Consider the following 20,540-nt stretch of genomic DNA (forward strand, 5'->3'; position numbering starts at 1 on the left):
TCATTGTTTAAACATGATAACACTGTGATACGTTGAGACGAGATTGTGACACAAGTATGAAGTACGAATGTACTTTTTAATGAACAGGAATTTCTATTATCTAATTAGTATTGTACATTTGTAAATAGCACGTATAGTCAGGTAATTAAGTGTGTCACTTTGGAGTTTTAAATAAAATAGAAGGTTGGTGAATTATTGGTGGTAGGTCTCTCATATGTGAGTGTCCGTCTGGGTCAACTGACCACTGCAATGTCTATTTCTGCCACCATGCAGCAGTGTGTAGTCAATGTTGTGTTCCGGTTTGAAGACATTGTACCCAGTGTAACTATACATAATAAGACTTAACATCTCATGTCTCAGGATGGCAAGCGCAGTGGAATACCAAACAATACTTTATAATTCAAGGTGTTGGATGGTGTTTCTGCTGTTTATGGGCGGTCGTATCGCTTACCTTCAGGCAGACGGCAATTTCGTCTCGTCATTTAAAGCAATAAAAAACAGTTGAGACGAGCAAGATGAAAAGATGGTAAAAAATTACTTTCTAATTATTATAAAGAGTAGTAATACTTACCATCTAGATTCAACATTAAAAGTATTACACTAATTAATTTAAGGCATCAGAACTAAAGAATAATTTATTATTGCGGTACACGTGATATGTATAAAAAACGACATCACATGTGCGACATCTAGGTGGCCATCTCAGCATAAGCTGTGTAATGACAATCAAAACACAGCATTAGATATCAGTGACAACCTAATCTACATAACATACGGACGCCATCAGGGTTTGAAGTGTCCAATTGATTAAGAAAATACGAATTTCCAATGAAATTATAATAACCTTTACATATGTTGTTTCTTATAGGGCTTATATATTTTTAAACGCAAATAGGCGCATTACATTTCCATAGTATCGATACTAATATAAAAGTTAAAAGTGACCATAGGCAATATACGTTCTATATAATACAGAACACGTTTCAAAAACGAGTCGTTAGCTCTTGAAACGTAGTGTGCGAGGGACCTAAGGCTACATTTGCGTCGACATACACTTGCTTATCTATGTTGCATATAATAAAACAGTAGGCTGGTGTCTGTCTGCTGTCTGTTAAATTGTTCATTTATCAAATAATAAAGCTGATTTGATTCATTAAAGAAGCTTCAGTAACGACTTCAGTAATTACTAATTACCTTCTAGGCAAAGGCTCGGCTAATCCTCTGGCATTGCTTTAGTCCTTGGGCAGGGGATGCTGCTAATCATCAGACGGACCGCTTGCTCGTTTGCCTACTAAGCCAATAAAAACAGAAAAAAAACGTAGTAATACTTTTCATAAAATATTTTTAATCAGTGATTCACGTAACCATTGTTGTGTCTCATTCAAATTTATCTACATTTAATCGTTGTAATTTGACACGTAATTCCCTTTTAAATATACATACAGCCAGTTATACTTACAGGAAGCTTAGTCAGGCGTAATCTCTATTGGAATCGACGAGGGAATTATATTTCAATTATCCTATAAGATGATACGAAGTGACGGCACAAAACGCTGGTCCAAAACTAGTTTGATTCGGTTTGTATCTTAATTTACTTTGATCTCCCAAGAGAAAAAGATCCGTCAGTTTTTTATCACCGTCACGAGTTAAGATGCAAGAGAAAGTTTATTCTGGGAATTGAACGATAAAGGCATTATTTTTGTGCTGGTTGAAGTTATCTCACATTCTGTATAATTTATTTGGAATTTTATAAACGAAGTGATTAAACTTATGACTTAGATGTTAGCAGCTTGTGTAATATGTTAAAAATCATTGCAAACAATTTTCTTTAATAAAATATTATCATGTTAAGTCACCCGCCCGCCCGCAAACCTTTTAATTTTCTTAAAAAATAAAAAAGAAAAATCAGTTGCACTAAAAATCGAAAAATACGGTAAGCGCGCAGTTTTGAGAGGGGACCGCCTGTATCTTAAAAGTAGGGATATGATAAAATAACCGGAGTCTATTACTTATTAGCTGTTCATTGTAAGCATAGCATAGCTAGCATGTGATACTATACCCACGTTAATTTCACATGCATTATTATAATCGTTATTACTTTCTATTTGAATTTGCTATTGTTTGCCGTATACGATTTTTTTAGTACGCTTGCAGCGGAATAATTTTTTATTTGTAATTAATAAATGATTAATGATTATGCAATCGTCCAGATAATGTTTCTTTTGCCCCTACATAGAATCGATGCAACACTCTCTAAGCAGTTGTAGATAGAGTTTAACATATTTTGTCGACGATCTGTTTGCTGTAGGGCGCGATGCTGATGGCAAGGAGAAGGGTTCAGATAGTGTATTTTGAAACATGATTCTCCCTCGCCAGTGGACACAATAAAGCCGGCCTTATTGCAACCATGTCTTAAAAATATTAAGTACCTACTTACCAAAATGTTCCATTTTAAATGATCTATCTATATAGTGTTGGTTGCAATTTAATATAATTAAATAAATTCAAAATACAGTTAATGCACCGTATTCTTTTTTAAATGTATTATAGTTAATTAGGGGTAGTAAAATGAAAGAAATATTTCACTAAATACTTTATTGAATGTACAATAACAACACGCACACAGACATACAATAAGTAGATAATACTTATTCATCAACATTACATATGTATGTACTTTTACACAGAGACGTGTTAGGGTAGTATAGATTTAAAACCAATGCGTTCTTAAATTTATTGTATATTATAATTATGAATATTCTTCACAGCAATCTTTAAACCCTTAAATTAGTAAATAGCAAAAAGGAATATTTAATTTAATTTGTTACATTCTAAAAATGTGTATCATGTCCCAACAGCTCCAAACACAAAGTACATTATAATAGTCATTACGTATTAATCGATAACTCAGCCGCGGATGGCACTACAACTTCACAATCCATTTATAATAATATATTTATAACAAACAATGGGGCAGACGGAGCGGTGTGGACAAACCAAATTCTAAATATATTATGTGATAATTTAATGTAAGTTCGTGATGCCTTTCTAGGTGACCACTCTACCCACCCCAATTTTTTATTGTACATAAATTCGATGCATACAGGCACTTGAATGTCATTATTTAACTCCTACTTAGTACTTATATATACGTTACATTGTTCAAATTGCATTACGTATCAGATAAAACAATAACCGAAAGTAATTTCTGAAATAATTCTCAACTCTATACTTAAGTAGAATGAGGGTACTTACAAACTCACAGAATATGTTTAGTATACATGTATACATTAAAATTTTTAAATAACGAATGCAACGTGATTGGTCCGCCGTTTCTTTGTATGTTAATTGACGCGTTCCGATTGGCCATTTCATTGATGGCTCCCCGTGGTTGGTCAGCACGAACAGTTCTTGCCGTTGCCGTCTCTGCTGTTCTGACCGTTTGCGATTTTGTGGTCTAGCGCGAACTTTTCACCATCTCTATTGTCGCTGCTCTGAAGTAATTTGTCGTTTAGAAGGATCTGGAACAAAAGAAGCAAATAATAACTCCAATGTTGCGACAATAAAGTGAACATAATGTCGGATATATTCGTTTCTGTTTAAAATAATTGTATGTATTCGATCGTTTCGATAATTTTCACAGTGTTTTGTTACGTGACTAGAACCTCACACTCTAAAACCTAATTATACAACCACTAGTTCACAGAAGCGGCATTTAATTATAATACGCGATAAATCATCTCGTTATGAGTAATGGTATACCTACGTTAAAGTCAGCATCAAAAATAACTTCTTTATAAAAAGCACATTAGTTATAAACTCCATACCTGTCGGTGGACGGTAATCGTTAAAACTAATGAATATAAAATGGTGGGCAGAGTTAGCCGTCACACATTCCTAAATATTGCGCAACGTTGGTTCAATGTTTTGGAATATTTTTTGGAACTAGTTGAGACGCATACCGTCGTAGGTAGTTCAGATACCGATGCTGGCAGTTGAGAAAATGAAATAGGCGGTTGAGAACAAAAAAATATTTGAAGAAATTAAAAGATTAATGAATGATAGTAGTGCAACTATCGAGATTTGTTCATGAGACTGAGATTGTTGTTCAAGAATGAGGTATCCCCTTCCTGTCGTAAGAGGCGACTTAATGGGGCTTTGTGGGGGTCGCGGGGCGAGCAGTGAAGAGCTGTTCGCTGAACTATTCCAATGAAACGACTCCGAGACGGACTACAATTGGGGTGGTTGGCCCGTTGCGGTCATGGACGCCGGAAGTGCCTTTCGGAATTTAAGGATTTGCACCCTGTCTCACCAGACGGAGCGTAAGGTGGCCTCGCACGGAGACAGCCCCGCGCAGCTAGCGTATCCCGATGCGTGTACATAGTGTTAGAGACTCAGTGCACTGCATGATCGGATACACTCCGAAGCGTCGACATTGGGTTGTTAGGCCGTTAAAACTAACATAATCGTTCCGCTTATCCCTCCCAGTGGCGGCAGCGATAACGCATTTTATTCCCGTGAGAAAAAAGGGATTACATATTGATTTATTTTTTCTTTTATATAGGATGTCAAAGTGATTACGAAATGAACTGTAGAAGAGTTAAATTCTTTAAAGAAGAGCGTACACACTGAAAAACAATGCGTTCATTATGCTTTCGTTATAACAATGCCTAACATAAAGTAATAATAGAACTTAAGTTAATAAACGTATATGTGGTAAATATTCCTAACGTAGTTAAATTCGTGCTGAGACTTAGTCGGTGTTCATCTATTGCACCATATTTGTTATGATAAAATATATTAGACGAAAACAAAATCACTAAACAAATGGTTAAAATATGTAAATTAACTTTATATTCAATCATAATTATAATTTGTGGTACGCCATGCCCTAAAACAGCGTGTAGAAAAACAACATCGTAATAAAAATAATTTTAAATATTTGTAGACGAAAAGTTTCGACGCGTTCACGGACTTACATAAATTAGAGTTAACGATACCGTCGCGTCGTTAGAACCGTGGTGCGAACCGGTTTTTGATCTTCCGACCGTCATACTTACGGCCGGTTATGAAATATTTATACATGGACTATGTAAAACATTATTGCGTAACATTGTTGCAATGTTCAAACTACAGGGGATGTGTGTAAAAAGATGCACTTATTTTTCACTTCTTTATATAGAATCTATTTCCGCCTATATAGGTATTATATAGGTTAAGCCTTTGCTGTAGACAACATATTGAAAGAGAAATAAACGTGAACTAAAACAGGTGACGAACAAAAAAAACACTAAGAGTGCGCGAATTAAGAGACTATTATTTAAATCAGAAAGAATCTAAAATAGACATATTACGCTCGAAATATATTAAATTTTATAACACAATATATCCTAATCAATATACAACGCCGAACAAATAAGAATAAACTATGAAAACGTTTATGTAGAGGAAACAAATCGTTTGGAAATAAATTAACTTATTAATTAATTACATCCCATACAATCCAAGTTGAATTAAATACCGTAAACGTAATAGCAACTGTAATAGTTACTAGTATTGATAGAGCAACAGATCGAGGTTTTTTCGTCCCTATTATTTTGGGGAACATCTTTCAAAGCGCTGCGTCTAATGATTTAGGGAAACAAAATAATGTGAAACGTATTCTATAGGAATATTTTTATTTTCTATAAGGTTTGGATATAACGAAATATAAAGGGTCCTAGCCATTGACATATTTTCAGGCAAGACTTTACAAGGGATTTTAAAGGTAGGAACACAAATTTTGAAAGTGCATATTGTAGACTTATCAAAATAGGAAGACTGAAGAAAGAGAATAAGATTAATAAGAATAGAGAAGATGAGAATTGGGTGGCGATAGTAACTTTACGTTTTTGAGATGAAAGTACAAACTATTAATTCCAGAAAGAAAAAAAAATAACAGATACATTGTAGCTTTGTCAATATGATAACTTCACAACCAATCAACGTTGGACGGCAAAATAATTGCATCTCTAATATACGCATGTATTTATATCTTATGATTCAAGAAATTGGTTCCTTTATTGCCTGCACGTATCGGCTTATTAAATAGATCTCATAAACGTGTTTCTTTATAATCTGTAAGTTTTAACAATTGTTATTTGTATTCAATAATATCAGGTATAAAAATAATATCATATAATATACTGTTGCGTGTTGCTAACAATACCTCGAACTCTGTAAAGTGTAGCTAATGCAGTCATAAACATTAATATTCTTACAAACTGCCATTATTAATCATTATTAGAATAAGTCCGCGTGGAATTTTTATATGCATTATTATTTCGCAACTTATTAACCACTGATTTTACTATAATTTGCTAATAATCCCACATTAAATAAAAATGTTAATGCTAATCTTTGGTTTATTTATTACTAAGATACGAATCGTTGTTATCATTATACAATTTTTTTAGAATATTTTCTGGTATTATTTTATGTTAATGGTGTTACACAATTAAATTTCAGTTTTATATTCAATGACAACCATTTATTGAGATTACTTTTATCATAATTCGAAAATTATCTCATTGATGTCTCTATAGCTAAAATAAAAATGTAAAAAGGACAGCCTTATCTCGTATTGATAGCTTGTTCAATAATCTACAGACGAATAAATGCATAAGGATTTGTGAAAACATCCGCGTTGTTATAGTCAGATAGGTTCAGACATATTTTATTGGAAAACTAAGCAAATGAGTTTTGTTCATGCAATCTTTATGGTATAAAGTTCAAGGGTAACAGGCGCCTTCTTCGTTGTACAATTATTTGCCTCAACAAGCAACAGTCAGTGCAATACTAGTCTATATATTGTAGGACTTAGATTTTTCATTCATATGAATTTATGTTTTTTTTAATTCTAATCCAAAAATAATTCACTGCTTATATTTTTGGCTTTAATGTTTTCTACGAGTGCGTATGAAAAATCTAGCGATTACCAGTGGCTAAGGGTTGAATATTCCGAAAGGGATCTAGACACAACATATAAATACTAATAATTTTCATAAATGTGATTTGCAAATCATTCTTAGATATTAAATAAATTACGAAAGGTTAGCAGTGATCGGGTAATATCAACACTTCACCACGGCTACTTACTGTACTGGTTTCTATAACGCGTTCAAAATAAACGCAAAAAATATAATGACGTTGAACGTTCCGCCTACGATACTTATTTTTGATTATAGTAACAGAAACCGACATTACGAATGGTCTGTAATTATCTTAACCAGTTTTAGAAGTAACACAATGAGAAAATTAAACAGGATACTTCTACGATGTACCTAGTGCCAGTTTATAATGAATCCTAGATTTTTTGTTATTGTTTAATTTATGTACTATATCGGCTTAAAACCTGCAGAATTTTGTTTACCATAATTTTAACACAACTGGTGCTATTGTTTTGAACAATTATAATAAAGAGAAATACATTTTGTTAACCTGTCCAACGGATGTGATGCCAGCATTAGGAGCATTATAATATAGAAGAGATATAATTTTCCGAAGCGAACAGCACACACTGGTTTCAGAAACTATTTGACTTAACTTTCATTAAAAACTCACCACCTTACACCAATCTTCGTTGAGCGATTTCAAAGCAAATCTTGGAAGAAAAACGCTTTGATTAACAGTTAGAGGGTTCGTATGCTCTTTAGAGTCATATTAAAAAGGCGACAAATATAAACTAGAAACTATACCTCACATCCACTACTGCAACACTATAAAGATCAATATGACACATATACACGATGAAACAAAAAAAAAACGACATACTAAACCAATTTTATAAATGCTTCTATAGGACCTGACTAGAAGTAAGCCTTTACAAAAAAAATGCAAATCGGTATATAAAAAAAAAGTTCTGAGTTACTAAACATAAAAAATACATGACGAATTGAGAACCCTCTTCTTCTTTTGAAATTGGTTGAAAATGATTACCTTATTAACTAGTGAGCGCGCCGCCTCCTCGATGTTGATGTTCTCCTTGGCGGAGGTCTCGAACCAGCCCGCGAACCCTTTCTCCCTGCAGTACTCTTCCATCTTTGTTGGGGAGTTCACTATACCTTCCTTTTGCTGGTCACACTGTATGGACAATTAGTGATTTAAGTTATTACTAATGTCCTGATCGTAAGCTTTATTATGCCTTGTTATGGAATAAAGAAATAAGAAAGAATCGGTCTAATAAGTAGTTACATTTGCAGCATTTCAATATTTTTATGGACTAAGGCAAAGAAAATAGGACGCTGCATAATTATTATTATGGCACACGGATAGAACAAGTTCTGGATAACCATATAGTATATTTTTGAAAAATGTGCACTGTGTGATTTTGAATTCAGGATTTTCTTACTTTAACTGATATTATAAATGCAGAAATCTGTAAAAAAAAATTGAATGTTTCTCAGAAGTAAATGTAAAAACCGTAGAACGGATTTGTATAATATTTGGTACACATGTGAACAATGTCCTGGATAACTGGGATTTATTTCGAGAAAGAATCTACATGTAACTAAATCCAAAGATAATCATAAATATATACTTATTCAATAAGTTCTGAAAGGTCAACAATACCTTATTAGCGAGCAGTATGCAGGGTATGGGCGAGCCGTCGGGCAGCTGCACCTTGGTGTCGAGGTCGTTCTTCCACTTGCCCACGGCGTCGAAGGTGGCCACCCGCGCCACGTCGAACACGATGAACGCGCCCACCGCCTCTTTGTAGTACACGCGCGTCATGTTGCCGAAACGCTCTTGACCTGGCGACAAGGCACTCAAGTTATAAAGAACCGACTGATAAAGATATAAGAGCATTTTTTTATAGCATTTAAATGAGGAGATGCGAATCGCAATCGCTTGATGGAAAGCTATATTACCGCCCATAAACAGCAATACAATAACTTTGAAACACAAAGTACTGCGTGACAGGGGTAACGCAGTACTTTTAGTGGAGAGAGCGCTTGTCACTCTAAGACATAAGTTTAGGTGAAATAGGTCCTGGGATTGATTTCGAGGTTAGGTTAGAGTTTATCCTAGTTATTATAATAGGTCAGACACATTTTAATACCATAATAGATTTTAAGCGCGACGTAAGCTAGATCTATGAATTATACCTAAGAGAATAAATGAGGAACAAATATTACCTTAGAATATAACAGTAATAATTATAATTATTGAGGAACCATAATAGGCAGTAACAAAAATAGACAGCAGTAAATCACAATGATAAGGAAGAATAAGCTGGAGAAACTCAGAGACAAATCGTCCATCATCTTTAATTATTTTTATAATATTCGATACAACTTCGAATAATATTTTCCAATTCCAATTTATTGTGATTGGCTGTGTCGTTTTTACGACAAATAATATCTTCAATATCTTGCGTCAAATAAATGACAATAAAACAATCTGATTTTAAAAAGAAATATAAATATACCGGAAACTTAAAAAAAGGTGTTCATAAAAGATTAAAGTTTGCACAAAAAGCAATTGACACAGTAGCAAAAATTAATTTGTTCGTTTTTTAATTCTTTATTTTTAATTTGAAACAGGATATAGGATTTAACAGTAACTTTGTCGGCTCATAAACTTGAGACGAAAGTATCCAATTTGCTAGTGATAACTATCAATTATTATTTGCAATACTACCACTTAAATAAATACCTGCAATATCCCATAGCTGTAAACGTATGATGGTATTCGCGTCCCAATTAAGAACTTTGAGTGCGAAGTCGACGCCTATCGTGGCTCTGTAGTGCTGGCTGAAGAACTGGTGGACATATCGCTTAATGATGGAGGTCTTGCCCGTGCCGAGTTCTCCGATCACCAGGATCTTATACAGGTGCTCCCGTCTCTCTACGCTGGGTGAGGCGTGCGACTGTAATATAAAGAAATAAGGGTCAATTTGTAAAAGTAAATCATTACCCTTCTTTAGAAGTGGTTGGGTAAAATTGGTGCGGTAAAAGCTCTGCGCGAATGATAGACCAGAAGCCGTGAGTTCGATTGCTGAGTGGATTACTTTCGAAGTGTAGATGTTGTAGTCCTTTGAAGTTGATACCCGAAGTTGATATCAGAATACTATAAGTAGTTGATGCTAATTATTTGGGTTTTTACGTGCATTCTATATATTTATAAAATATATTATGTAAAATCCCAAACTATATTATATGAGTGCAAAAAATATTGTTATGCTTAATTTTAACTCCATTCTCAAAATTATATTAAATAGTCCCATTACTAATCGTTTTGTCATTGTATTTAGTATCTCAAATGATGTGAGAGTTAAGAACGCAACGCAGATTAATATTGATAAATAATTCAAAGCCATGAACGTTCGCAATTAAGTTAATTCAATTATAATATACCCAAAAGTCAAAGGCGTTTAGTTTTCAAATCTCCTGACCATACTCAACTTGAGACCTCTAAACCAAGAAATATTTACGACACAAAATGTCTAGACTTAACTAGGTCATTGGTGTTTTGAAACATAATTTACATTAACTAAGATTCTCTTGATTGCGTATAAAGAAAAGGTGAACAGGCCATGCAAGTCGTTTTTAATGTACAAAAATTCTCTAACATGCTGACAAATTTACATTGACAAAAATATTATAATTGTAACATGTAGGTAGATATTGTAACTATGACTTTTCGGACGGCCAACACCTCATTCCCACCCCCGTGACCATGAAGGCTACAAAGCTTCGAAACGTAAGGAGAAAATAACAATACAAAAAACCGCAAAGAAATCCGGAAAATACTTTTATACTTATAATTAAATTAAAATGTACATCATTGATATACGCAGTAATGTTTTGTTAATCTATAAAGTAAGCCATGAGGAAGTCACTCCCCTACTACAAGTCACACCTGTCCCTAAATAATTTCAACGCCATAGCATATATAATAGTAATAATATCAGCCCTGTATTATATACTGTCCCACTGCTGGGCACGGGCCTCCTCTACCATAGCATATGCACTTCTAATACTACAACTCTAATGGCAGGACGAAGAGTAAATTTTGACCAAGTCTCGGTTTCAATACCCTAACCGAACGATTATTCGCATATGGATGTTGCCCCCGACACAAAACTTGATGTGGGATTTGGACTGTAGGTTTGTTATCTAGTACTCGTGCAACGTTAGAAGATATGGGTAATATCGGATGGATTAATGGTTATTGATGCGCTATCGACTATAATCAACGTCAATTAAACTGCATGATAACCGTTTGAGGCAACTCGATGTAGCAAGACACGCGGTTTAAACTTGTTTGACAAATACTCGACAATGTTTTATATCAACTCTATAAATTAACTGCTCTATACAAAAATAAAAAGGCCAACTGTATTTTTATCACTTTAGTATACATTTTAAACTGATTTTGAAAAAAGCAATACCAAATTTTCTTGCCCGTTCTTCTCTGGTGAGAACTGCTTTCCGAACTGTTGGTAGAGTTAATATAGACGGGATCTAAATAATGTATAACATTTCATGTTATAAATAAATAATTTATTAAATTATAGTTAGTACACATGCTTTAGGCGGACAGTACAAAAACAAATATTAGTCATAACTGCAAGAATACGTCGGAGGTAGCTTTGTTGATTCGTTTCGTACGGTTTATGAAATCAATATATCCGAGCCATTTATCTGTTCCCTATTCCAGTTCTATTATGCACTCGATTTCATTGTAAGGCAATTAAAATTTGAGTAATAACCAATAAGTGCATGCTTGTTATAAAGCTATAATATATACTATTATATAAAGCTGAAGAGTTTTTTTTATTGGAACGCGCTAATCTCAGGAACTACTAAACCGATTTTAAAGTGCTATGACTTTTATCCCGGAAAATCTCTTTCACGGGAGTGTGACCCAACCGCACTTGATGAATACAATATAATGTCGACTGATCAAAGATTACCCCTCGACAGTCGACACAATTATGCCGGCCTATTAGAACCAGATAAGTAATATTAGAAAATGCAATTTACATGTGCAGATCCGTAATAATTTAAGACAATATTTCCATAATCTAAAACTTTAAACATCTTATTAAGTATTCATTTTAATTACATTAACCAATAAATATTCTAATTTGCATGAAAGAACACGATTCTTCAATAAGCAGTTGTTTCACATTTAAATTCTATAACACTGAAATTCACTTTACAATTACGAAATTGTTAAAGACAACACTTCACTCAACAATTGCATGACGATATAAAAACAAAACTTATGTTAGCTGATGAATCATTATTTATCAATGTCAATACCTCGCCAATTGATTACATTGTGTACTATGGACAAATTGAAGAGCAATTACAATGGAAAGAAAATACAACGTAGCAGGCCATCGACCTTGAAAATCTAGGTACAGACGCTAGGGCACCTAGAATCACTAACTACGCTTGTTTAAGTATCGTATACAATACCCAAATGGTATATCAAGAATAAATACCTCGCGAAATTCAAAAGTTTACAAACGAAAATTATTATTTTTTTCGCAATCAAGCACAAGACCGCACTAGTTTTACAGCCCAAATTCTAATTAGATCTAGATGAAACCATCACGGCAGCTCTTAATATAAGTGTTTAGATGTAACATATGCGACTATGAACCGTAACATGTGATTATAAGGACGTGTTTTGTATTAAATGGGCAGAAAGAATAATCAGTTTAGACGGTTATCGCGAAAAACAAGTATAAATAAGTCGAAACTCAATCGTAGGATGAGAATAATTTATAAAACCAGGTTAAAATCAAATTCCAAAAACAAGTACGGATTCTTTTATATTATTTAAAACTCCGCAAAATTGATACTATATTCTTAATTACTCACAATGCTAAAGTTCAACTCCAATCCTAAAAACGAGTACGGATTCTTCCATAATATTTTTTGATACGTGGCTAAAATTTTACAATATAATATATTAATTACTAACAATGTCAATAACATGTCGATTCTAGACGGAAATTCCGTGAAACTAAATTCCTAAATGTTTTCATCACTATGACTAAGTCAAAGTTGCTTTTATAAATCAATCAATTAACAGCATATTATATTGTTAGACAATTCAAATAAATAGGGGAATTGGTGGAAATTCTTACGAAATTCACCGCCTGGCTGTATACAATTAGTTTCCTTGATGTATAAAAAAAAAACTTACACTACCAGCGGCCGACTTCTGTTTAGGTGACATATTCAATCACAAGTCACGACACAGTACCGTCGTCAAGAAACACAGTAAGTCCAATACGGCAGTTTTCGAGAACAATGTAGAATTTTCTCGATTTCTGTGAACCACATCGCACTATCAATTCAAGGATACACCATTATGTTCCGCTTGAGCGAATTAATGTAACAGGTTTCAGATGCTATCTATATTCGGTATTAACTTTTTAATATGCAAAACTAAGGAAGCAAGTTGTACGGCTTACGAGATCGGACTATCGTTCAAGTCCGATGACCGGCTTATTTATGAAGTTGGTTTGAGTGGAGCAACGCTGTTATCGGACACTGATAACGGACGAGTATTTGTCATTTGCACTCCTTGGTGACCGATTCAATATTTGTGTCGATCCGGCTTGGATACACGAATTATGTTGTTCTCCTCGCGACCTTTTCAAAAGGACTTTTAAACAGATATCACCAAATAATACCACTTTAAATTTATTTAGCGCGTAACACTTTATATTTGCATCAGAACTTAAAAAGAACTGGATACCTCAAAGTATGTCCCTAAGTTCATATTCATAAGTAATTAGAATAATTTTATGTTAATGGGGATCATTACGTAATCTTTTCCAAGCAATATTTCAAACTGAACATTAAAAAGATGATTCAAATTAATTTGGAATTACCTTTATAAAATAATAAATCAATCTATAGTATAATTTGTTTAGTCTACTATAAAATTTTATTGCGCACATTATAGAGGTTTTGGCATTAAGGAGTTTCAGGATGCAAGGAGATGATCATAATCGGTCATTAATATACAAAGAAATGGTTACGAAGTTTTTGTTAGTGGGTTACCAAATTTTAAGCGAGAAATGTAATTCAAAAGCAAAAGGGTTTTATTCCATATTATACGGATTTATACATCAAATCGTTACATAAAATAAAAAGTAATCGAACAGAAAAAAGGGACCTTAATTAAGTTTATAATGTCTAAAAAAATTCATTATTCCAGTATATTTATTATTCAAATGTTTAAGCATTTGTTTATTTACAAAAATAGCGATGATCGTAAAATGATAAGATGGTTTCAAAGTAAGGATTTCAGATTAGAATATTAAAATAGATGCTATCTTTATTGGAGAATCCAACATTTATGTGTTTATGATTTAAATTTTAAACTGCATTAGTGTTAAATGTTAATTCGGTCGAGCTTTATTTTACGACAGTCATTCTTATGACATATATAAATAAATAGCCCATCACGTAGTCCAAACACCACAGTGAGGTACAGGTGTAAGAAAATCAGTGGTCCAAAAACACATAACCTAAAAAATTTAAAATTTTGTAATGTTCTTTAAACTTACCTCGATTTTTTTATACATTCTCACACAATGTCACGGTGTATGAATCAGAAGGTGTTCACTGTTATTCACACTAAAGGCCACTGTCTACCACGCAACAGTATTTTGAAGTTTATTAATTATATATGTTATTATTGTGACCTTAGAGTTCATATTAAGTTTTTGTAACAGTAGGAACTGCTTTACACATGGACCGCCATGATATCAATGTAATTTGACCGCTATCGATATAAATACAAATAAAAAATATAAGTTTCGAAGTGTTTTTCTACTCATAATCTATTTTTACATTTGATAATATACTCGTAGATTCTACAAAGCAGAAATTAAAAAACAAATCAGATATGACATTGTTTTACGGACTAGTTACTTAATTTATATGCACATTTTTGAACACGTATTTGGTTTTCCATTATAACTACATTAAATCCTACTAATAGTGTATAATTATTATTTTTTTATTAATTTATTATTCATTTTATTCGATGCGTTTTTTATTTAAATACTCATGTAGGCACTGTGAATCTAATGATACCCTAAATTGCCACTTACCTGAAAACCACTTCGAAACTTATTATTGCTTTTGTACTGTTATTCAATAAATACATTCGAATTAAAATAAATCATTAAGCTTAACACTACAACGCGCTTAAGTCCGTTCCCACTGTTAACCCATCAAAAATGAACACTAAGTTTATTAAAATAAGATTTAGATTAATTTAGGCGAGCAATTGCGGTAAACGCGCATTGCACAAGAACCGCGAGAGTGACTGCGGTAAGTCTAGCCGGGTGTCGGGTGTCCGCCACGCATCATGAGCGACCTCCCTTCAACCCTCGGCTATGGAGGAATGCGCGGTATATGCTCACATTCATTACTCAGTGGCTAAATCACAGTTATTGTGACGGAAGTATTATATTTCAAAAATAGAATTAGAATGTCATATTTGAATTTTGAAATTTAAAATTGTCTCGCCACCCGGACTGCTAAAATTATTGCAAATGGACTTAGGCTGTTTGGGATATACCTAGCATTATTTTTTTCATAATGAAATATATTGTGTTGGTTGATTAAAAATTTGGTATTGTAAGAAATTAAATAATTAAAATTTGAGTTTAAAGATATAACAAACATCTACTCTTGACTGTACCCATAAATTCATGACGAATCAATTTTATTTATAATTCGCATGGACTTCTACCCTTTTATGACTTGCACATCGTTTATTTTAAAAACCCGTAGGCTCCGCATATCATAAGAACATCGCATAGCAGATCTATGAAATAATACTTAAGTCTAGACTAGTGGATTAGACATAAGTAATTTCGCATGTAATATGCATATATTAGTTACATAAGCAAAATACATATGCATCTAATCGTGCATAAAATTATACGTATCTGGTGCAACATTATTATGTTAATAATAGATAAGCCAAAGTGGTAAATTTGATGGTTCCTACTTATATATGACAATTTAAATTTTGTTAAAAGGTTAAATAAATATGATGAAATTAATTTTGATAATTAAGACATGACCAATAAATACATTTACAATAAAAATAATTATTTTTATAATAATAAAAATTATTTTAATTGAACCGATTTTATCTCGCGTGAAAAGCTCAATAGACATCGAATATTCCTCTTAACTTATGCTTTCATACTTTATATGCCCTCTTATGCCTGTATCGTCCAATTAAACAGTCAATACTATACTCTATAGGTATTAGAATTATCAATTCAATGACAGAACATTGGCCTGCGTGCCATAAGGCATCCTATAATAATTGTCTCATAGTTATTCCACTGGCTATATACATACATTTTATAAATATTAATAACAAGTTCACATTGATTTTACCTCGTTAATTAGGTAAGTATGCATATTATTATTTTGAACTTGTTTCGTAATTTTTACTAACCGGTTGGTAATCATAATGTAATGGTTTTGTTAGAAGTCAAATTAGCTTAATGATTTTTACATATTTTATACTCAAAATGATCAAAAATTATTATTTCTTGGGTTATACGCACATCTCTCTTTGACTCGTAAAACGGGACCTCTAATTGCGGACTTACATAGGCCTTAAACTAGACATTTTTCAATATTAACGAAGCAATTTGAAATAAAAATAACAAACACGTCAGTTAAATTGTTAAACGTTAATGTAGTTTCTAGTAAAATGTTCAGAGGAACTTATACCGGGAAAGACTTAAGGCCAATAAAAAAGGCAGAATGTCCGTTCGCATGGGGGTAAGCGCCACAATTGCTCATAAAAAAACAAGTGCTACTGATAGCGACAGATTGAAAAGAGGCATGATACCTATGCCTAAACATCGTCTTTATTGTCGCCCAATAGTCGCCCAAAAAACCATTAAACGTGGTACCAAAATATAACCGATGTTTACCGTGCCTATGAATCTATATTTAAAGTCATAAATACTGAATTCATAACCTTTAATAAGTAGTTAAACAAGAATTATATTATGGTTTTTATGATACCATAATTAATAATAATTTTCAAGATCATAAAAAAAATATTCAAGTTTATGATATTATATTTATGAGACCTATATTTACATAAAAAATAAACCATAGCAAGATAAGCTTCCGATCTTATCACTGGAGGATAGGGGTTCATTTAGCACTTTTTTAATTCACCGAGATTATATTAATATAATATGTTTCTATAATACAGTATGCGTATTGGATACAAATTACAATCTTTGACTGACGGACTAAAGTCTTTGTTACGTATGGAAATCCCGATCAAATTATAAGCGCCTGAGCGTGTTTTTTATAGGCAGGGCAAGTGACTCGACACCTGATGGTAAGTGGAGTGAGGTGCAGATAGAATGGCGCCTGACAAGAGGTGATTACCCCTCGCCAGTCGACACAATTATGGCGGCCTATATAAACACGGTATACACCGGCTGATTCCGGAACGTGACACACTCTAACAACGTGTTTAAAGATTTGTAATCCTAATATGATAAAAACACCGTATTACCGCCTTTAAAAATAGATTGATTATGAGAAAACAAATAAAAATAATGTTGAGCGCGGGGCAATGTTGGCATTAACTTCAAACTGAATGTAGATTATGTTGCTACTATTTAAAGGCTAATTTTACGTTTACCAGTTAGATACCCTGCATCAGCTCGTCACGCTATTATATTTTATAAAAATATTAATGGTTGCTCGCGACTCGCCTGCGAGAAAGCCCTTCCTGTTACAAAGATCCCTAAATCACAATAGCGATCCATAGCGCAATCTGAACGACGCTAGTGTCATCTGCTTAAAAAATAATAATAAATTTAATATTTCCCATAGGAGCACATTATCGGGAAAAATGTAGCCTGATTGTTAACCCGGACCGTAGTCTACCCGTGTCCCAAATTTCATGGTTCTCAGTTCAGCGGTGGCTGCGTCTACTTCTAACTAAGATCTAAACATTTTCACAAATATTCACATTTATAATGTTAGTATGATTTATCAAGAGTGAATTTAGAATGAGGCAATACTTTGAGGAACTAAATAATAATATTTTGTATAAAAACAAAATAAATTGCGATACAAATCGGTCATTAAGAATTTGAAACACTTTTGTCACAAGTTTCTATTGTATGTCGCGTTTCGACCTTGGATAGAGAAAGACGAATGTTGCAGAACCGGTATTTGCCAACTATTTTACAATAATGAGCTCGCTTTCTAACTTGAGATTGGTATACTTAATGTGATTCATTGATAGGACGGATTAGTTAAAGTCCTTATTAGTAAGATATTCTGGTTGAAATTGCTTTACAAAATAATTCAAAAATGTGTTGAATGTTTAATTCTGGAAATAAGATTTAAATTCGCTAACTGTTTTGCATCAAATTAATTAAAATGACAGTATACGCAAAAAAAATCATAACATTATTGGTACAACAGTTGAATATCAATAAAGACGATTTTTATTGTGCTATTTATCTCGAGACAGCAAAGTGACTTCACTGGACTTGATCTTAGTATGTGCCTTCGGTCCAGTTCAAGTACAATTGATCTACGAGAAACATTATATACATAGTGATTGGTGACGTCAAAATAATCCGGGCACAGCCTCATTCAGAGGTCAGTACATCTTCCAGAAGACAAAACATCGGAATAAGCGACGATGACGAGTTTTTCACAATGATTACTGTGTCTTTATTAAATTTCTACAAAAAATCCTTTTATCAGTAGTGCGTTCTAAAATTTTTTATGTATCTTTGCTAATCTTTATGCATCTAGATTTATGGATATCTCTCGTCTCTAGCGTGATTTCATACAAAGGTTAAGTTATGATAATGGGATACGATATAATCTCACGGATGCCAAGACACGCGTCGTGGTTAATGAAGATCATAGATGATATCAGTATATTATTAGCAGAGATGCTAGGACACAAGTACCTGTCTGCCTACCATGAGTCTGCCTGGGTGGCGTAGTTTTGTTAGCTACAAGTATTGAAGATACCTAGTTCAGTTGACCCACTGTTTTGCCATGATCGGGGCGAACTGATCCTTCAGTGGTACCTTAAATGTGGTTTGAAGATTTTCTATCCAATTTTGTATTTGAAGCTGAGATCTATCCAATAACACAATTATTAGGTTTTAGGTTCGAATCCCGGGTCGGGCAAAGCTATATTTGTTTTTTTTTTGTTCAGCATCAGCCTGGAGTTTGGAATTTGTTCCCGATATGGTGATAGGCTAGCCTCCTACCACATTATGGGACGGAATACACACGGTGTAAAGTGGGTGCCCTGGTTGCACCTCTGCCTACCTCTTCGGGGATAAAAGCGTGGCGTGTGTTTGTTTGTTTTTACATATACCTTATGACCTGAGGATGTCTCAACTTTCAACTCTTCGCCACATTTAATCTATCAAAATATGAACATATCATCGCAGGGCATGTATTTATACGATATCACCCCTATTGACTTTTTCAATTCATAATTGTCATTTGTGGAGAATTGATTCTAATATATAAAGCTGAAGAGTTTGTTTGGATGCGCTAATTTCAGGAAATACTAAACCAATTTTGATTTTTTTATAGTAAGTTTACTCGTAAGTGCTATACTTCTTATCCCGGGATAATATAAATAGGGACGTTTATCCCGGAAATACTTTCTCACGCAGGCGGAGCAAAGGTTAGTGTTTGATAAATGCGAACGCATTGGTCGCTAAATGGATTTAAATGGTTTGGAACGCAGGCCGAAGAAGACCTGAATTCAACAGTAATGTTTAGTATTTACACTTACTATAATTTTCTTCAGTCATTGCATGTACAACGCTTAGAAGCAAAAATAAATAAGACAATATTAGTAATATTGTCTTATTTATTTTTGCTTCTAAGCATAAAATACCATGTTTGGGTAGTAACCCAAACATGGTATTTTATAGGAAACCTATTTATACTTAAACCAGTTTATAGCGGATAACGGAACGAACTATCGAACTATTTGTCCCTACTTAAACAGCCCGTTAGTTACAGATACCTTGTGATCATAATGAATATTAATCAGTAGGTGCAATGCGATCTGCCAACTCAAGGCGGCCGCCCCTATGAGCCAATACAATCATTATTGTTAAGCGAATAGAATATATGTTACAATAATTATTTATTTTAAAAATATTTCAATATCTTAAAACTTGTTTAGGGGCTTATTCGTTATTAGACAGAGATGACATGACCTATCAGTGACCTCACACCACAATGGGCAAATTAGGTCAACAAATGTTCCCTATGACAAGAAAGGGATAGAAAATGGCAAACTTCCTTACGACATACTTTATAAACTTATATTTACGAAGTTCACCAGCCCATTTCAATGAAATATCGGTGTTTATATAATATTTTGATGAAAGTTAATGAAATAACTTGAGTTCAACTTCACTAAACCCCATGTAAATATTTAATTAAGACACCCAGCAAATGATG

General features: G+C 33.4%; 1 protein-coding gene across 9 annotated transcripts in view; it reads right to left on the bottom strand.

Annotated features, from left to right (window-relative positions):
- Positions 1-2,580: 2,580 nt before the first annotated feature.
- LOC115453800 (ras-related protein Rab-32) overlaps positions 2,581-20,540 on the bottom strand; it is a 45,039-nt gene continuing 27,079 nt past the window's right edge. For 7 of the 9 annotated variants that reach the window (XM_037442664.1, XM_037442665.1, XM_037442667.1 and 4 more), the window contains exons 2-5: positions 9,697-9,910; positions 8,611-8,792; positions 7,978-8,121; positions 2,581-3,521 (exon numbers count right to left, since the gene is read on the bottom strand). In XM_037442664.1, coding sequence (XP_037298561.1) covers positions 3,396-3,521; positions 7,978-8,121; positions 8,611-8,792; positions 9,697-9,910 — 666 coding nt within the window. In that variant the 3' untranslated portion in view covers positions 2,581-3,395. Of the gene's footprint in view, positions 3,522-7,977; positions 8,122-8,610; positions 8,793-9,696; positions 9,911-13,206; positions 13,538-14,581; positions 14,615-20,540 lie in introns of those variants that run through there. The other 2 variants (XM_037442670.1, XM_037442669.1) reach the window with 2 other exon arrangements.

The sequence above is a fragment of the Manduca sexta genome, chromosome 25 (genome assembly GCF_014839805.1).
Source record: "Manduca sexta isolate Smith_Timp_Sample1 chromosome 25, JHU_Msex_v1.0, whole genome shotgun sequence".
Lineage (NCBI taxonomy): Eukaryota > Metazoa > Arthropoda > Insecta > Lepidoptera > Sphingidae > Manduca > Manduca sexta.